This window comes from Physella acuta, unplaced genomic scaffold (assembly GCF_028476545.2).
Source record: "Physella acuta isolate Inbredline_101_S28 unplaced genomic scaffold, ASM2847654v3 ptg000168l, whole genome shotgun sequence".
In the NCBI taxonomy this organism is placed as follows: Eukaryota; Metazoa; Mollusca; class Gastropoda; family Physidae; genus Physella; species Physella acuta.
The window spans coordinates 82,721-104,823 of NW_026731687.1; the positions used below are offsets into that span (position 1 = coordinate 82,721).

Sequence of the window (22,103 nt, forward strand, 5' to 3'; positions counted from 1 at the left end):
AACCCCACCAGTTTCATATGTGCAATCACCGAACCCTCCTTAATAGTTGTATCGTCCACAATGACAAAATCCGACCGTGAATCCTATGAGTCGGGTGTGTGTCTTGACCTCCGCGGAAGCCCCAAGACTGAATTACTGAACCTCTCGGGTTCGATGGAGCCCACTGTTCTAAGCTCTTTTGATTTTCTACTTTTTATTCGTTTCGGCATCTTAAGGGGAATTTGATTGGCGTCCAGTGAATTTTTAGGGAACGACAATCAGCGTAGTTGTTAATTTTTTTTCCAGACTGTCGCACACACAAACACACACACGCATATATATATATATATATATATATTATATATATATATATATATATATATAGGGGGGGGGGCGCAAAAATGAAAGATCGCCCCGGGCGCCGGGAGGGGTCGCTACGCCTCTGCATTCCACTTAATATATATTTGTTTGATACAATATAATTTTCATTCCATTAACTTTATAATTTTTTGATAACATTTTTCTTCAATCAGAAGTTTAAACAGTGACAAAGTCTGACATTTTCTTGAACAGTTTTTTGCTCATTCTAAATGAAAACAAAAAATCTTTTTGAAAACGATTTGAAAGAATGTCGGACAGGAAGAAAGTACATCAGGTTATGTCGGTGTGTCTAAACAGATATTTAGAGAAGTAAAATTCAGTTCTTACGGCGTGACTGTTTTATTTTTACTGCCCAACTACAGTAACTGCTAATGAACGCCAATACGCCTGAAAAGCTGGTTCCAAATGGTTATGCCAGAAAGCATATTTTTAAACCAAAAAATGACTATTTTATAAAATTTGTGAAATAAGCACAAAATAACTTCCGGTTCTATTAAGGCTAGACATATTCAAACAAATAATAACTAGCAATAGAGTAGTGATTTAGCAAACACTTTTATTTGTAATTTAGATTAGCAGATTCAGGGTGTTGTGGTGATAGGGGATGTTATATTATTTAATATAAATAAAGTACCAGGATTATTCCCCACTGACCGCTTTGTTTTGTGCATGTATACACAATAATCGTTTTGAAGGGTGAATTAGAGTGTAACATGACTGATGAGCAACTAAAAGTACCATCTTCTATACGACGGTGGGCGGCGAGTCGACAGCGTATATCGAGGCAGATTTAATGAGATTTGACGCAGGCATTAATACACCACCTCCATCTGGACGCGCCAACGTGTGGAGCTGCGCTAATGTAATCAAATGTAACGATCGTGGGACGGGAAATTAAACAGCGACCACTCAACCCTACACCCCATAGAAAGTAGGCATCAACCTACACCAGATAGATAGTATATAACAACCCACATCTCATAGAAAGTAGACACCAACCTACACCCCATAGAAAGTAGACACCAACCTACAACCCATAGAAAGTAGACACCAACCTACAACCCGTAGAAAGTAGGCATCAACCTACAGCCCATAGAAAGTAGGCATCAACCTACACCCCATAGAAAGTATACACCAACCTACAGCCCATAGAAAGTAGACACCAATCTACATCCCATAGAAAGTATACATTAGCCTATATCTCATGGAAAGTATAGATCAACCTACCTCCCGTAGAAAGTTTACAATTGCCTACATCTCATGGAAAGTATACATTAACCTACACCCCATACAAAGTATACATTAGCCTACACCCCATACAAAGTATACATTAGCCTAAACCCCATATAAAATATACATTAGCCATCTCATGGAAAGTATACACCAACCTACACCCCATAGAAAGTATACACCAACCTACAGCCCATAGAAAGTAGACACCAACCTACATCCGATATAAAGTATACACTAACCCACACCCCACACAAAGTATACACTAACCTATAACCCATACACAGTATTAATCAACCTACATCCCATAGAAAGTATACATTAGCCTATATCTCATGGAAAGTATAGATCAACCTACCTCCCGTAGAAAGTTTACAATTGCCTACATCTCATGGAAAGTATACATTAACCTACACCCCATACAAAGTATACATTAGCCTACACCCCATACAAAGTATACATTAGCCTAAACCCCATATAAAATATACATTAGCCATCTCATGGAAAGTATACACCAACCTACACCCCATAGAAAGTATACATTAGCTTACATCTCATGGAAAGTATACATTAGCCTACATCTCATGGAAAGTATACATTAGCCTACATCTCATGGAAAGTATACATTAACCTACACCCCATACAAAGTATACATTAGCCTACACCCCATACAAAGTATACATTAGCCTAAACCCCATATAAAATATACATTAGCCATCTCATGGAAAGTATACACCAACCTACACCCCATAGAAAGTATACATTAGCTTACATCTCATGGAAAGTATACATTAGCCTACATCTCATGGAAAGTAGACATTAGCCTACGTCTCATGGAAAGTATACATTAGCCTACATCTCATGGAAAGTATACATTAGCCTACATCTCATGGAAAGTATACATTAGCTTACATCTCATGGAAAGTATACATTAGCCTACATCTCATGGAAAGTATACATTAGCCTACATCTCATGGAAAGTATACATTAGCCTACATCTCATGGAAAGTATAACTCTCCTAAAGAAGTATTCATCGTCGCTCTGACCCTTCGAGGAACCCATCAGAAATTATACATTTCAATTTTAAACTCTTTAAATGTAAACCCTACAAGGATTGGATGAATGTTGATAGTTTTAATTAAACTGGCCAGTCCTGCTCGAGATTACATCTATTCAATAAGGTCCGGCTAGGGAATAGGGTGATAAAACGTACGGGACATTTTTTCAAATTTTAAATTAGAAGTTTACGACAAAAAACGTGTTTATACGAGTTTGATTTTTTCCAATCGATTTTAATTTGAATCAGAGAAAATTGCATGCAACTCGTCATCTAGCATGTATTGAAAGACAGCCCAGATGAAAAAATGTCATTTCAACTCCATTTCATTTACTCATAGTTAGATCATGCAAGGTCTTTCAAATGGTGTATTTTCCCTCTTGTATACATATGGACAGTTTTTCTTTAATTAATGTCATATTATTGTTTCATGCAAAATTAACGGACATTTCTTTTAAATGCAGACTACAGCTTTATATATAACTTAGATTTTACTAAAGAAAAGCATGTTGTATGAAATAAAATAAGATTGTACCAAAGAAAAGAATGTTGTATTACAGCTCCATATGTAAAAAAAACCGAAGGGTCTTTAAAATTGTGACAATGGCATTGACCTCCTCAACGAACGGCCATTACAACTTTACATTGAGAGTCGAGACAAACAGTTAAACAGAGAGCTATCTTTTAATTTTTGTCCCATGCTTTACGCATGGTTACGTCTATTTAAAATTAATCTCATGTCTTACACATCTATACGTCTAATTAAAATTAATCTCATGTCTTACACATGTATAAGTCTATTTAAAATTAATCTCATGTCTTACACATCTATAAGTCTATTTAAAATTAATCTCATGTCTTACACATCTATAAGTCTATTTAAAATTAATCTCATGTCTTACACATCTATAAGTCTATTTAAAATTAATCTCATGTCTTACACATCCATAAGTCTATTTAAAATTAATCTCATGTCTTACACATCTATAAGTCTATTTAAAATTGTCTACATGCTTTACACATTAATAAGTCTATTTAAAATTGTCTACATGCTTTACACATTAATAAGTCTTTTTTCTAAAAATGTGTCCCATACCTGACACTTCCATAAATCTATTTATAACTTGTCTTAAACATATGCAGGACATTTCCCATCTGTGTGTTGCCCTTTAAAAGTTCCTGAAGACTTGACCATTTGTTTCATCAAGTGTACAACACATAGCGATGTGTATTTTTAGGCTTATGTTTGTATTCTGACAAGGAATGTTGTGTATCAGTGACAAGTGAATTGTGTCAAGTTAATTGTGACAATTAACAATCGAATCTTGACATTTAAATTTTGACTCGTGAATTGTGACAATGGACTTTACAGTTAAAATTTGTTTCATGAATTGTTTCAATCGAATTGTAACAATCTGTGGCAATCAAATTGTGAATAGTGAATAAGACACTTTTCCGCCTGTATCAAAAAACAAAAAACAAAAAATCAGCAGCCATAAAAAGGAGAGAAATTAACTTACAATAATTTTATTTGACACACTAAGGTGATCTAGTTTTACAGCGACCTATTCTGGTGGTCTAGTTGTAACATTGACCTACTGTAGTGATATTGTTTCGAGATTACCTACCTTAGTAATCTAGTTTTACAATGACCTACTTTAGTGATCTAGTTTCATATTGACCTACTCTCGTAAACTAGTTTCACAGTGATCTACTCTGGTTGTCTAGGTTCACATTGACCTACGCTGGTGATTTAGGTTCATAATGACCTACTCTGGCGACCTAGTTTCACAATGACCTCCTCTGGTGACCTAGTTTTACAATGACCTAATCTTGTGGAAACTGTGATCAGCTCGCAGAGAAATGTTTGGCTGGTTCACAGTGTTTCTTCCAGACTATTTTCTCCGGGGGGGCACTTGAAATCTTCGGGGGGGGGGGGGGGCGGTAAACTTTCTTCGGGGGGGGGCGGACACTGTTAAAAGTATATATTTTCTATATAAATTATATAAATTTCATTTCGTTCGGGGGGGGCGGTAAAAATTTTTCGGGGGGGCTTCGCCCCCCCGAAGAGATGCCTGGAAGAAACTCTGCTGGTTCAGGAGTAGGCGGTCCTTTTGTTTTTTACGACTTTTAATTCTGAAATGGATTTTACATTATCGCATCTAGAAAGCATGGGAGTGGCATTAAGATAATTAATTAAATTGGGCTGCCCTTTCGTTTGTCTTCACGGGAGCACCAGCTATAAAAACAATTTAATTTATTATTACCTCACTGTGGGCACTGATCAATGGATTATAGTACACTTATCACTGTCTTTGTATTTTCTAGATTTTTAAAATTTTGTTTTCTATTTTCTTCGGAAATTAAAAAAAATCGCGAATTTCTAAGCAATCAAGTTAAAAATCTGGCCAATCGTGTCGACAGGAAGTGACAAAAACACGCTCAGATCTGCTTAGCTGAGATCTCGTCTGGTGTGATAAGGTTTTTTTTTTCGAAGCGAGTCGCGGCGAGATATCGCGAGACGGAGCGAGACCCAGCGAGATCTGCAAGACACATTTAGACACAGGGATGTATAGTGAGACACATGAAGAACAATGGAGACACAGCGACACGGGAAGACACAGTTAGATCCAGGGAGATAGAGAGACACAAGGAGACCAATGGAGACACTGTAAGACACAGAGAGACATGGGGAGATCCAGGGAGACAGAGAGAGACACAGGAATACCCGGAGATCCAGGAAAACACGGCGACATAGACACAGAGACACATGAAGACACGTAAGACACATTGAGACCCAACTGCAGAAGCCACCGCTGAAAGATCTTGCGCCACACGAGAAGAAAAAAATGGCGTCGATACGGATTTACCGTGCTGTACTGCACGCATACCGGAAGTTGTGAGCCACCGGGTGGTTCCATTGTGATAATCTGGAGACTTAGCGGAGAAACCCAGGCTCCAAACTGATTAGTGCTGGATGACATTCAAACTTGTACGGATAAAAAAAATGTGTGACATTGGATAGCGTGGAGTTCATTGACCTCAGCAGCAATGACACATTGTAGATTGATGTGCAAGTGGCTAAAACACATAAAACATAACACATAAAACATAACACATTTTTTAAAAAACGTAACAGTCGAAAAACGTTTGTTCGGTTTACTAGAAATTATGTAAACAGAGGCTAGCGAGTGATAAAGTTTTCATTTTATATTATTTAATTTTCCCAATACTCGTTGGTTGTCTACTTTGATTGCTTTGTGAATCTGTTATAAATCTCCGATAGTCTACCTTTATTGGCGGTGTTCATAATAATATCGTTAGATGTAACAGATTTTTTTTACAAGTGGTTAGTCTCCCCTTTGATGTAAGCAATTGGTATTTTACGTGTTGTGGGGTCATACATCTTTCATGGTACTTGGTTATATGGTCATTCGTCCTTCGTGGTACTTGTTTATATGGTCAGACGTCCTTCATGGTACTTGGTAGAGTGGTCAGACGTCCTTCGTGGTTCTTGTTTAAATGGTCAGACGTCCTTCATGGTACCTGTTTATATGGTCAAACGTCCTTCATAGTACTTGGTTATATGGTCAGACGTCCTTCATGGTACCTGTTTATATGGTCAAACGTCCTTCATAGTACTTGGTTATATGGTCAGAAGTCCTTAAATGTAGTTTGTTATATCGTCAGACGTCCTTCATGGTATTTGGGTAGATGAAGTGCTGTCCCATCACTTTCCCTCGTGTAGATCTATAGCCACATGTGGGTAGATGAAGTGCTGTCCCATCACTTTCCCTCGTGTAGATCTATAGCCACATGTGGGTAGATGAAGTGCTGTCCCATCACTTTCCCTCATGTAGTTCTATAGCCACATGTGGGTAGATGAAGTGCTATCCCATCACTTTCCCTCATGTAGATCTATAGCCACATGTGGGTAGATGAAGTGCTGTCCCATCACTTTCCCTCATGTAGATCTATAGCCACATGTGGGTAGATGAAGTGCTGTCCCATCACTTTCCCTCAGTATGTAGATCTATAGCCACATGTGGGTAGATGAAGTGCTGTCCCATCACTTTCCCTCATGTAGAACTATAGCCACATGTGGGTAGATGAAGTGCTGTCTCATCACTTTCCCTCAGTATGTAGATCTATAGCCACATGTGGGTAGATGAAGTGCTGTCCCATCACTTTCCCTCATGTAGAACTATAGCCACATGTGGGTAGATGAAGTATTGTCCCGCTGTCCCATCACTTTCCCTCATGTAGATAGCCACATGTGGGTAGATGAAGTGCTGTCCCATCACTTGTCCTCATCATGTAGATCTATAGCCACATGTGGGTAGATGAAGTGCTGTCCCATCACTTTCCCTCGTGTAGATCTATGCGCACATGTGGGTAGATGAAGTGCTGTCCCATCACTTTCCCTCATGCAGATCTATAGCCACATGTGGGTAGATGAAGTGCTGTCCCATCACTTTCCTCATGTAGATCTATAGCCACATGTGGGTAGATGAAATGCTGTCCCATCACTTTCCCTATTGTAGATCTATAGCCACATGTGGGTAGATGAAATGCTGTCTCATCACTTTCCCTCAGCATGTAGATCTATAGCCACATGTGGGTAGATGAAGTGCTGTCCCATCACTTTCCCTCATGTAGATCTATAGCCACATGTGGGTAGATGAAGTGCTGTCCCACCACCTTCCCTCATGTAGATCTATAGCCACATGTGGGCAAATGAAGTTTTGTCCCATTATATTTCCTCATGTAGATCTCTAGCCACATGTGGGTAGATGAAGTGTTGTCCCATCACTTTCCCTCATGTAGATCTATAGCCACATGTGGGTAGATGAAGTGCTGTCCCATCATATTTCTCGCATGTAGATCTATAGCCACATGTGGGTAGATGAAGTGCTGTCCCATCATATTTCTCGCATGTAGATCTATAGCCACATGTGGGTAGATGAAGTGCTGTCCCATCACTTTCCCTCATGTAGTTCTATAGCCACATGTGGGTAGATGAAATGCTGTCCCATCACTTTCCCTATTGTAGATCTATAGCCACATGTGGGTAGATGAAATGCTGTCTCATCACTTTCCCTCAGCATGTAGGTCTATAGCCACATGTGGGTAGATGAAGTGCTGTCCCATCACTTTCCCTCATGTAGATCTATAGCCACATGTGGGTAGATGAAGTGCTGTCCCACCACCTTCCCTCATGTAGATCTATAGCCACATGTGGGCAAATGAAGTTTTGTCCCATTATATTTCCTCATGTAGATCTCTAGCCACATGTGGGTAGATGAAGTGTTGTCCCATCACTTTCCCTCATGTAGATCTATAGCCACATGTGGGTAGATGAAGTGCTGTCCCATAATATTTCTCGCATGTAGATCTATAGCCACATGTGGGTAGATGAAGTGCTGTCCCATCATATTTCTCGCATGTAGATCTATAGCCACATGTGGGTAGATGAAGTGTTGTCCCATCACTTTCCCTCATGTAGATCTATAGCCACATGTGGGTAGATGAAGTGCTGTCCCATCATATTTCTCGCATGTAGATCTATAGCCACATGTGGGTAGATGAAGTGCTGTCCCATCATATTTCTCGCATGTAGATCTATAGCCACATGTGGGTAGATGAAGTGCTGTCCCATCACTTTCCCTCATGTAGATCTATAGCCACATGTGGGTAGATGAAGTGCTGTCCCATCACTTTCCCTCAGTATGTAGATCTATAGCCACATGTGGGTAGATGAAGTGCTGTCCCATCACTTTCCCTCATGTAGATCTATAGCCACATGTGGGTAGATGAAGTGCTGTCCCATCACTTTCCCTCATGTAGAACTATAGCCACATGTGGGTAGATGAAGTGCTGTCCCATCACTTTCCCTCATGTAGAACTATAGCCACATGTGGGTAGATGAAGTGCTGTCCCATCACTTTCCCTCATGTAGAACTATAGCCACATGTGGGTAGATGAAGTGCTGTCTCATCACTTTCCCTCAGTATGTAGATCTATAGCCACATGTGGGTAGATGAAGTGCTGTCTCATCACTTTCCCTCAGTATGTAGATCTATAGCCACATGTGGGTAGATGAAGTGCTGTCTCATCACTTTCCCTCATGTAGATCTATAGCCACATGTGGGTAGATGAAGTGCTGTCTCATCACTTTCCCTCAGTATGTAGATCTATAGCCACATGTGGGTAGATGAAGTGCTGTCCCATCACTTTCCCTCATGTAGATCTATAGCCACATGTGCAAGACATCGTAAGCCAGTAGCCAGCAGCCGGTGCACACATGAGCAGACCCTGGGTGTAAGAAGATTTAATGTCCCTGTAAGCCTCTCATGTCCCTCATGCACACCGTGGGTGAGGGGGGGGGGGGGGGGGGTAGGAGCAGAGAACCCCCTTGATTAAATCTATGTCAACATAGCTGTGAACCTCGGATTTTAATGTTTACCTCCAAAGGTCAAGGTTTCTGGCAGCTATATGACAACATAAATATTTACATTTTCTCAATGAATAATTACATACAACTTTAATACAACTTTAAGACAACTTTAATCGATTTCATTTATTTGTCAATTATCTTTTGCTTTTTAAAAAAAAAGTAGGCATAAATGTATACGACTATACTATTAACATTCTTTTCAACAGCTTTTTTTTGTTAAATTTCAATTCATGCAACTTTAATTATTTAATAGCCCGGTCTTCATTTTTAGCCTTAAATTTGAAATTAAAACCAATCAGTAGGCCTACCTTACGATATTCAGGTCTAAACTCAAATCCAGAATTATGTCCCTTACTTACCTTCACCGCTGTTACTGCCCTTCGATGCGTAACCAATGTTGAACGGTGAACGGAAAAAATGTCACAGGAAAAAAAAAACACAGAAAAAAAGTCACAGTTTTTGCTAGGAAAAAAAGTCACAGAAAAAAAGTCACAGTTGAAAAAATTTTATCGGAAAAAAGTCACAAAAATCTTTTTAGAAATATTTTTATTAATTTGTTAAGAATTGTAAAATTTTGTATGTTTATTGTTGTGGGTTGTATTTTTTGATAGCATAAATTATTTATAGGCGTTAAAAGCATTATGATTTATAACAATTGTAAGTAAAAATACTCTAAGATAATTAACACAAAAATCTCAACTTTTTTTACGTATTTAGTTAAATACGCGGTAGAAAAGTTAATTATAAAAGAAATTTAGGCACATTTTGCCGTAGGCTATTCTCTGGTCGGCCTCTCCTCGGTAGGCATTGTCCGAACATCTTTTGTGTTGTTGACGTTATGTGTCATCGACAGCCTTTGAACCTTGTCGGCTTTCTGTTTTGATCCTAAGTTTTGTTATGTAATGAGCGTGATCAGTAGCGTACGCAGGGGGGAGCAGGGGGAGCGGCCGCTCCCCCTCTGGCCATTTTCAGCAAAGTGGCGCCTTTTTGGAAACTTTTTAAACTCAAAGTTTTAAACAATAATATTTGTAAAAAAAAGATTTTTGGTCGGCACAACTATGTAAACCACAAGACTTCTTTTCATGCAGCAATTAAGCATTATTGTACTAGTCTAGTAGTGTCTATGTTTACAACACGTATTAACAGCTGCATCAGTTTGCCATTCTAAAAAAAAACCATTACGATGCATTGCAATGTTTAAAAAACCTCTACAGGTAGTACCACCTGGCAAGAGGGGTGTTAAGTTTAAGGCAACTGTATAATGTATTTTGCTTACGAATAATTGAATTAGAAAATGTTATACATAAAAGTTTCCCTTTCAAACCTGACGGTCTAAGGGACAAGTGATGTAGAGTTCACTTGTTTCTGTGACCTCGGCATATAAAGTGATAGTGTGGTCAGCACTATGCCCAGCCGCTTTTACTTTCCCTAACGTGAGTTAGGTACCCATCAGTTGGGTGGACTTAGGGACGGTCTACAGACTTGAACCCGGATTCGAACTCGAGACTTACGGGTTAGCAGTTCAGCTCTCTACCGCTAGACCACTCCGTCCCCTATATACATGAAACTTCACACATAATTACTTTATATATACAGTTTGAATCGTGTGATTAATTTTTTAAAAATTAAAATATAGAAATAAATACTTCTGATGTGGCACCTCTATTTAAATTTACTTATGTGCAAACTGAGTAGTGGTGGGGAAATTTTGACAAGGCCAACAACGTCATCACGATGAAGTATTAGCATTCTTACAGTTTGGGCGATATTGATTACGATTACAAATTATATGAAACAGTTACAACCCCCCCCCCCCTCCCCCATGGACCCCTCTGTAAAAAATATTGTCATAATACCACTGCTACTTATTTAAATCTATTTCTGTAATATATATGTGTGTAATATATATTTGTGTAATATATATGTATTTTTTGAACAGTCATCTAAAAACTTAAGCTATGTTCACGCTGAGTTGGTTATCTCCCCCCCCCACACACACACCTCACCACCACAATTGTGTAGAGCGACATTAATGTCACATCTAGGTATACACTGGGTTGGATAATTGACCTAAAGTGACCGGACAGTGGTGAATGAAGTTGAACCCCCCCCCCGAACTTATCTGTTAAGTACATGTAGAAAAACGCGTAATGATGCACCAAAGTACCATGCCGCCAGAAAATTAGCTTTTTAAACGTAAACTCTTGTGAATATTGTTTTTGCAATTACCAGTGAAAAGGTGTGTGATCAATACAGTGATCTAACCCATACCTATCATATGTTAAAAAATGATCTTTATAGAACAAAAAGAAGCAGTAGTTAGTTTAAATTATATGATCTGAACTAAAAGAGCGATATTTAGTTAAATGGAGGCTGTTATTCCGAATGTTTTTCCATTGTATCGAAAAGCGTGGTTTTATACCAACTCTGATTTTAAAAACTTTCATTATGCTGTAATACTTTAGCATTTATGATGACGATATATTGAAGTCTGATTATAGACAAAAACATTTTGTAAGCACGAATGGTGTTAAACAATTTTATTATATTCTAAAGTAATTATTTATTTGTTATGACATTTATAATTGAATGTGTAGATATATACATATTTATATTAAGAGAGTAACTATTTGCCGTATTTCACTTGTCTTAAATAATTTCCCAGGAATTATTATGTAATAATTTTTTAAACAAGAATCACAAAACAGATTGTGTTACGTTCATTGTTTTTGGTTGTAGTGTGTGTATATTTTTTTAGCGCAATTTCCATTCTGGAGAATTGCGTTTATTAACCCGTCATTTCTGGATGTATGAATGGATGGATGGATGTGTGTCCGCAGCTTTAAGTCGTATCTCCTCCTCAACGAAGCAATATCGATGACTAGTTCCAAAAGCAATTATGTTAAGAAAGTTACGAGGATGAACATAGGTCAAAAAAATTCCGGATTTCTTTCATGAATTTCCCGGAAAAGCCAAAAAATCTCGAAAAAAGCAGTTTTTAGCCCATATCTCGGCAACCAGACCACTTAGCGACTTGAAACATGTACCAATCGATTCCTGCCATAATTTTAGAACAATATTGCCGAAGAAAGTTTCAAAAATATCCTTTCGTTCGGTCACAAAATTTTTTTTGAATTAATTAAAATTTGGACCGAATTAGTAGGCATGTTTATCCAACCACACCACACGCGACATCACGTTCAATGGCTGTGCCATCACGTTCGGTAGCTAGGCGCGCAATGGTTTTTAGTCATGTAACTCTATTGTAAATAAAACATGTAAAATACTGAATTTTTTTTATTAAAAACGTTTTAATAACTAACCAATGGTTTTACTAACCCTGCCCTTGATTTACGCTACGACAGAGCTATTTTTAGATAACATAAGGAAAGTGCGCTAAAATTGTCACTAGACTTTTTAATTAACTTGTTTGTTTAGATTGATACAATTTTTGTTTTGTCGGCCGACATTGTGTGTTTTTTCTTATTTCTTCAGAGTGCTACTTTCAATTTAGTTTACACATAGCGAAGTAAAGACATACAGCTAATTATATATATATATATATATATATATATATATATATATATATATATATATATATAATACACGTATATAGAACGTGTTAAAAATTCGGCGCCTTTTTTTGCTCTTTTCGCTCCCCCTACAACGAAAACCTGGATACGCCTCTGAGCGTGATAAATGTGGGCAGTAAAGGTGGTTGAACTAAACATAACTATTGTTGCCATTAGTTGAGGGCAGCAAGTCAGATGAACTTACCATTCACGGTAATTTAATATTGGTATTAAAAAAAAATTACGATGAAAACCGTTGACTTTGGAGCATTCCATAAAATGCTACTAATCTTAAGTTTAAAATAATTACAATCTACATACTTCATAATAAATATTTTTAGATGAATTATAAAAATTCCTCTGCGTATACAGCCTACACACATTACATTACATTTAATTAATCGTAAGTTAATTTGCACTCTCTAAATATTTAATACATAAAAGTATTAACAAATATCATGCAAATATATATTTGTCACTTTTTTTTCCTGTGTTTTTTTCCCGTGACTCTTTTTCCTACAATCATGTTGAACACCAGCTCACCAGACTTATTGCTACAGCCAAGTTTCTTTCCTTTTCATGAATACTTTCATATCTAACACGTTTGAAATTATATAATACAGCGTTGTTATCGGAAATGCACTTATTTGCAGAGTGAATGAAAGTACCCGTTAATGCTTGGTCTAAACTACAGAAGCACAAAACAATTGAATCGCAGCCTTCCCTTCGACGAACGGACATTGTGACTTTAGAGACCGCACTATGGCATGTAAGATCGTTGAACCTGGTGGTTGGCATGTAAAACCGTTAAACCGTTGGGTCAGATGGTTGGCATGTAAAACCGTTGAGTCATGGTTGGCATGTAAAACCGTTGAGTCATGGTTGGCATGTAAAACCGTTGAACCTGGTGGTTGGCACGTAAAATGGTTAAACCATCGAGTCTGGTGGTTGGCATGTAACAACGGGTTGGATTGATGTCTGGTAATTCCTGAGATCAATTCCACGGCATGGCCCTGCCCGGTGTTTCTGAAGATTAAATCAACTAATCGCGATTAGGGATTAATTAAGCTGCTGGCATTTCTGTGCGATGTGACCATGACCTTGATTGATGTAAACAAACCAAACTTGGTGTAGTCTGTCACGCTGAAGTGTGTGTACATTAAATTATATGACAATATATCGTGTTAAGTTTGTGTACATAAGGTATGCTGAAGTGTGTGTACATTAGGTATAACTGTCTGTCGTGTTATAGTTTGTGTACATTAGGTATATCTGTTAGTCTGTGAAGTGTGTTTTCTATCAGCTAGAAGGCGCCGTGGACAGAATCCACACATATTGACGTTTTACTTATGTTAATAAAGACAGCGTTTGTCGAGAAAGAAATCATTGAAAATAAAAAATAAAAACACGAGAATGTATTTGTCTTGCACGTGCAAGTGGGGGAGGGGGAGGGGAAGCAACACGGATGTTTATAAGAATATTGATGAATACGTACACAAACAACAACACCAATATCAACTGGTCAACTTGAATCACTACACCAACAGCAACTGGTCAACTTGGATCACTACACCACCAACAGCAACTGGTCAACTTGGATCACTACACCAACATCAACTGGTCAACTTGGATCACTACATCAACATAAACTGGTCAACTTGGATCACTACATCAACATAAACTGGTCAACTTGGATCACTACACCAACATCAACTGGTCAACTTGGATCACTACACCAACATCAACTGGTCAACTTGGATCACTACTACACCAACATCAACTGGTCAACTTGGATCACTACACCAATAGCAACTGGTCAACTTGGATCACTACACCAACATCAACTGGTCAACTTGGATCACTACACCAACATCAACTGGTCAACTTGGATCACTACACCAACATCAACTGGTCAACTTGGATCACTACACCAATAGCAACTGGTCAACTTGGATCACTACACCAACATCAACTGGTCAACTTGGATCACTACACCAACATCAACTGGTCAACTTGGATCACTACACCAACATCAACTGGTCAACTTGGATCACTACTACACCAACATCAACTGGTCGACTTGGATCACTACACCAATAGCAACTGGTCAACTTGGATCACTACACCAACATCAACTGGTCAACTTGGATCACTACACCAACATCAACTAATCAACTTGGATCACTTAACGAGATTGTTGGACATTTCTTTATTTTTGAGATATTTTTGTTGTTTAACGAATACAACTTGCTACTGTAAACGAAAGCCAATAACGTTCGTTGTTTAGCCAGCCAACATTGTGTCTTGTTTAGCCAGTCAACATCGTGTCTTTTTTAGCCAGTCAGTGTGTCTTGTTTAGACAGTCAGTGTGTCTTGTTTAGCCAGTCAACATCGTGTCTTTTTTAGCCAGTCAGTGTGTCTTGTTTAGCCAGCCAACATTGCGTCTTGTTTAGCCAGTCAGTGTGTCTTGTTTAGCCAGTCAACATTGCGTCTTGTTTAGCCAGTCAGTGGGTCTTGTTTAGCCAGTCAGTGTGTCTTGTTTAGCCAGTCAGTGTGTCTTGTTTAGCCAGTCAACATTATGTCGTTTTTAGCCAGTCAGTGTGTCTTGTTTAGCCAGCCAGTAACAAGGTTATGAACTCTAGTACTGTTATTCCGCCAGTCAATGGAAACCGAGTTTCTCAAGAAACGAAGTTACGGGCCCTGTTTCTATCTTTACGGTCACCGGGACATTAAGTGTGGCGAAGTTGCTGGTCTAGCCCCCATCTTGACGCTATTCGTTAAATTGTTACTCTAGTTCTGTCATGACGCCATTTGTTAAATTGTTAGTCTATTTTTATCATAAAGCTATTTGTTAAATTGTTAGTCTAGTTCTGTCATGACGCCATTTGTTAAATAATAATTGTTAGTCTATTTTTATCATAAAGCTATTTGTTAAATTGTTAGTCTAGTTCTGTCATGACGCCATTTGTTAAATAATAATTGTTAGTCTATTTTTATCATAAAGCTATTTATTAAATTGTTAGTCTAGTTCTGTCATGACGCCATTTGTTAAATAATAATTGTTAGTCTATTTTTATCATAAAGCTATTTGTTAAATTGTTACTCTAGTTCTATCATGACGCCAGTTGTTCAACATCACATAAGTTAAATACTTAGCAAAGCCCAATCAAAACCTTTGATAATTAGCTTGTCTACCACAAATTATGCCAACATTTGATAAAAGTCTATCGTCTATCAAAGCTCCATTCGTTCTCTCTAGTCGTTTGCGTTTTCCTCTACTTTACGCTATTTTCTTATAGGGACGTAATCGAATCTACTGAACCCTATATTTTACAAGGGATATAATCGAATCTACTTAACGCTGAATTTTATAAGGGATGTAATCGAATCCGTTCTTAGGCCGGATCCAAGATGTAGAACCTAATTTTATTTAACGTTCGGGGAGGGAGTGGTCAGTGTAGTGGTCAGGGAATAGATCGGTTAAATCCTCTTGAGGTTAATCTGATGGCATCAGGGGGGGGGGGGGAGTTTTTATAGTTGAAATTTCAGTGACCTTGTGAAACTAGGTCATCTGGTTATTTTTAGACTGTTAGTAGCCAGGTGATATTATCGTTGTATCAAATGTATGATAGTCTAGCCGTTATATTAGAATATGGTACCCAGATGTATGATAGTTTAGCCGTTATATAAGAATATGGTACCTAGATGTATGATAATCTAGCCGTTATATTAGAATATGGTACCCAGATGTATGATAGTCTAGCCGTTATATTAGAATATGGTACCTTGATGTATGATAGTCTAGCCGTTATATTAGAATATGGTACCCAGATGTATGATAGCCTAGCCGTTATAGTAGAATATGGTACCTTGATGTAGATAGTCTAGCCGTTATATTAGAATATGGTACCCAGATGTATGATAGTTTAGCCGTTATATAAGAATATGGTACCAGATGTATGATAGTCTAGCCGTTATATTAGAATATGGTACCCAGATGTATGATAGTTTAGCCGTTATATAAGAATATGGTACCAGATGTATGATAGTCTAGCCGTTATATTAGAATGTGGTACTCAGATGTATGATAGTCTAGCCGTTATATTAGAATGTGGTACCCAGATGTATGATAGTCTAGCCGTTATATTAGAATATGGTACCCTGATGTATGATAGCCTAGCCGTTATAGTAGAATATGGTACCCTGATGTATGATAGCCTAGCCGTTATAGTAGAATATGGTACCCAGATGTATGATAGCCTAGCCGTTATATTAGAATGTGGTACCCAGATGTATGATAGTCTAGCCGTTATATTAGAATATGGTACCCAGATGTATGATAGTCTAGCCGTTATAGTAGAATATGGTACCCAGATGTATGATAGTCTAGCCGTTATATTAGAATATGGTACCAGATGTATGATAGTCTAGCCGTTATATTAGAATATGGTACCAGATGTATGATAGTCTAGCCGTTCAATTAGAACACGGCTTTGCCACTGCGCCTCTCTGGAACTATCAAATCATCTTGGCGCACTTCAATGGTAGCACCAGAAAAACTGACACGTTAGCACCTGGTGAACTGACACCTCCATGTTAGCACCTGAATAACTGACACGTTAGCACCTGGTGAACTAACACCGCCATGTTAGCACCTGGTGAACTGACACCCTCAACAAAGCACCGGGTGAACTGACACCTCCCTGTTAGCACCTGAATAACTGACATGTTAGTACCTGGTGAACTGACACCTCCAAGTTAAGATGGGTCTTGTGTGCGAGAAAAAAAAAGATATCGGCACATAAAACAGTCACTGTAATGCTAACGAAAACTATTGTAATGCTCTACACATGTGGTTATTGTATTGTTCTAGACATGAGGTTATTGATTATGTTCAAGTGCCAATTAAATATCTTTTATTTCAAATTACAGGAACGTGTTTCCAGACAACCTTATCGTCACCTGTTTCAATGCCGTAAGTGATTTTTTTTTCTTACAACACACTGACACACATAGCTGTCTCTCCCACTACACATACACAGACACGCACCCACGCACACACACACACACACACAGACACACACACACAATTTGTTTTCATCAAAGTCAATTGTTGTGTCAAGCTAGAGCTATGTAAATACACTCGGTTCAACTCTTGGTTTGTACCATCACTATGTCTGAACTTAATGAAGACTGTATTGAGATGTTTGTTTGTTTACTAGCTAGACCTCAGTGTAATCTAAATACCGGAATGAATACAAATCGTAGAACGTGATGCACGCGCCTAACACCGGATACGTTTAGCCATCCAACGATGCGTCACTGACTCCAATCTCATCAAGTCGAAGCTCAATGATCGTATGGTTTCTTTAACACCATTAAACCGATATTTTCATTCCTCACCCCCCCCCCCCCCCATCAATAGCACTACCGGTTTTTGATTGAATGCTGGCCTCTTAGAGGAGCGTTAGAATGTGAACATGTCGCCCTTCAGCTGCCAGCCACTCCCGTGGAGGGTGTAATCACCCGCTCGTGGCAAGCCCGGGGAGGGGGCGACATAAAAACATGCCAGGCTCGTGGGGACGGGAAGTCAGGCCCGATTACATGGGCCCTGCACACAGGGGATCTAGGGGTCGCATGGTGCGGAGGGGCGAGGGGGGTGGAGGAGGTGGATGAGCGGCTTAGCCCTCCCTACTTGCTTGGAATAGATTGAAGAAATTCAATAAGAACACTTTCAACAAGTATATATATATATATATATATATATATATATATATATATATATATATATACACGAATATATATGTATATATATACATACATGCATACATACATATATATATATATATATATATATATATATATATATATATATATATATATATATATATATATATATATATATATATATATATATATATCGCATCTAAATAAGTCTGGAGGCGCCTATGGTCACGCATCAACGAACAAGCAGCTTGACGTGGCGAAGTCCCAACCGTTTCCATTGTTGCCTAGAGGTCCGGCTGAAAACAATGGCAGCAGAACTCTCCGTGTGGGTCGATACGGGTCTGACCCAGACCCAGGAGTTGGGACACAATTGCGTCTTTGATTGTCTCCGCTCTGATTGCTGGCTAGATGGCGCTGCACGGAGTGGTGCCAATCAAGGTGTGCCTGTGTCTACAGTTTTACTTGCATTGATCGGAGAAATAGAAGTTTAACTTAAAAATGTGCTCAATCAAATAGAGGGAAAATCGAAGACGTCTTGGGTTGGAGTTGTTGGGTTGGTAACGTAGGGTTTGGGGTTTATCTTTACTTTATTCACTTATGGCGGGTTGTATGGGTATGTGTGTGGTCAGATGGATAGACACACATACAAGAAGGTTTTTTGGTACGTATGTTAACAGATGGAAATACAATGCTTGAATGTTTACATGAATGTGTGTATGGACATAAGACATTGATACGTGTGTATGTAACAACATATGGCTAAAGGTAAAGTCATCATAATTATGGGATATGTGTATGGTCATAAAGAAAACACAACATGGATACATATGTATGGAATAGCGTTTGGCCAAACGGAAAAACAAGATAAAAAGACAAGTTGCATGCAAATCGTATGACTGCATTCATATGACTAATAAATATAACTAATGTGTTGTTTAATTCACCTATCTATTGAAATAATGTTTACCTAAAAGCTGTTTTATTGAGCATAAATTATAACGGCTGACATTAACGATGTTCACCCCCCCCCCCCAGTACCGCACCAAAGAAGTCATCAAGGAGATTGTGGAGGAACCCATGGCTCCCAGCGGCAACTTCTCCAACGTGACCGTTACAACACCAACATTCCTGTTTGAAAACACAACACTGGCCAATGATACAGGTACGTATTTGTGTGGCTCGTGCTCTTGTGTATCACGTGGTCTTGCGTATCACGTGGTCTTGTATATTATGTAGTCTTGTATGTCACGTGATCTTGTGTATACTGTTGTATCAGAAAACACTGTACTGTACATTGAACTGTAGTTTAATATAATAAAACTAATGAACATGCATTTCCTCAGCTTCTAGAAGATTATACGCATGTCTCAGTGTGCCATTGTGTTTCCTTAGTTCATTTGTAAAATTCTTAAATTCACGAGAAAAGTGGCCCGTTGAGGAAGGATACAACGGGCGCTAGGCTGATAGTGCTGTCTCTTTTCTCTAAACTAAAACCACCCCACCCCCCCCACCCCACACACACCACCCCCCACCCCCCAAAAAACGTCTCGTTGAGGAAGGATACAATGGGCGCTAGGCTGATAGTGCTGTCTCTTTTCTCTAAACTAAAACCACCCCACCCCCCCACACACACACACCACCCCCCCACCCCCCAAAAACATGTCTCGTTGAGGAAGGATACAACGGGCGCTAGGCTGATAGTGCTGTCTCTTTTCTCTAAACTAAAACCACCCCACCCCCCCCCCCCCACACACACACCACCCCCACCCCCCCCCCCCACACCCCCCAAAAAAACATGTCTCGTTGAGGAAGGATACAACGGGCGCTAGGCTGATAGTGCTGTCTCTTTTCTCTAAACTAAAACCACCCCACCCCCCCACCCCCACCCCCCGCACCCCCCAAAAAACATGTCTACCGTCCCATTCAACGAAATATAATTATATACTTTTTCCAGTGTCCGCCCCCTCCCCGAAAATTCTACCCCCGCCCCCGAAAATTTCAAGTACCCCCACCCCTCTCCGGGGAGGAAAAAGTCTGAAAGAAACACTGGTGTCGCGCTTAGCCACTACCCGAAGAATTGCATTAAAGAAATTGCAAGAAAACCACTTTTTAGATTAGACACATTAATTAGGCGGTAATTTTATTATAGAGTATCGATGAAGAAATTTCTTTTGAATTGGGGAGGGGGGGGGGGCTCAGACGTTCTTACGCGGGGGGTGGGGCTTCGCCCCTACCCGAAGAATTGTATGCAAGAAACTCTTCACGCAAACCACTTAGATTAGACAACATTTCCTTTTTATTCAATGTTTACTCGAGAATCAATGACGTCATATTACTGTGTGCACTCTTGAGATTATTTTCTACTCTATGCTAAATGTGACCGCGTCATACTTCGTTTTTCGAATTACTATGCATGTTTTTAATTTCCTTGTGTTTTCTCTAGAGCGTTCTTGTCATATAGATAGATACATAGACAGACAGCGAAACTATTAGTATTAATTCGTTTCCTTTTTGTTAGTTGGGTTTCCATAACTCAATGTCTGGGAAAGCTGACAAAAAACAACTGTTGCCTGAATCGCTGGTCCAACCAGTGCCTACACATAAAGTTTACAAGGACATGGATTATACATATCAATATTTGTTATTTACCTGTCGAGATCCTGGAATCTACCTGTAAACGAATGGAATCTACTTGACAATATCTGGAGTTTACTTCCTGCCAAGTAACCGAGTACCCGACAACACATGAAAAGAACAGGCCGGTGTCAGAAAGCGCCTTCATCAAAACTAAAGAATGGCATTGTCATTGGACAAGGTAGCAAGATGGCTCCTTCTGACGGGGTCGCTACACTCAATGATAAAACGACATGTGAATGACAAGAGAAACAGATACTCTCAGAGATTGGAACCCATCTCAAGATGACTTCCATTAAAGACCTTGACCGCCGACTATGTTGTGTACATTTATTAATGGTGGCTGTCTATACATATACTAGCTATTTTTCACCACTCTCTAGCCGTCATGCATCAAATGTATTACATAATCTAAGTGCAAGACTTAAATGAAACAAACTGCTTTTGTCCACAGACGTTTGAATGTATTGAAAATCGAAGATGTCGCATAATTTCAATTACTTAGCATCCGTTGTCCCCATATTTCATCATTATATAAGGCAGGTTAGCTGGTCCTCACAGGACATGGCAGGTTAGCTTGGTCCTCTCAGGACATGGCAGTTTAACTTGGTCCTCACAGGACATGGCAGGTTAACTTGGTCCTCACAGGACATGGCAGGTTAACTTGGTCCTCTTGGAACAGGACATGGCAGGTTAACTTGGTCCTTACAGGACGTGACAGTTTAACTTGGTCCTCTTGCAACAGTACATGACAGGTTAACTAGGTCCTCACAGGACATGGCAGGTTAACTTGGTCCTCACATGACATGGCAGGTTAACTTGGTCCTCTTGGAACAGGACATGGCAGGTTAACTTGGTCCTCACAGGACATGACAGGTTAACTTGGTCCTCACAGGACATGGCAGTTTAACTTGGTCCTCTTGCAACAGGACATGGCAGTTTAACTTGGTCCTCACAGGACATGACAGGTTAACTTGGTAGGACACAGGACATGACAGGTTAACTTGGTCCTCACAGGACATGGCAGTTTAACTTGGTCCTCTTGCAACAGGACATGGCAGTTTA

At 39.2% G+C, this 22,103-nt stretch overlaps 1 protein-coding gene across 1 annotated transcript in view; it reads left to right on the plus strand.

Moving 5' to 3' along the window:
• The window catches only part of LOC131936139 (excitatory amino acid transporter 3-like), a 69,475-nt gene that overhangs the window by 17,978 nt on the left and 29,394 nt on the right, over positions 1–22,103 (plus strand). The window contains exons 2-3 of the mRNA XM_059293045.1: positions 17,610–17,652; positions 19,440–19,566. Of these exons, the coding sequence (XP_059149028.1) occupies positions 17,610–17,652; positions 19,440–19,566 (170 nt within the window). The remainder of the gene's footprint in view (positions 1–17,609; positions 17,653–19,439; positions 19,567–22,103) is intronic.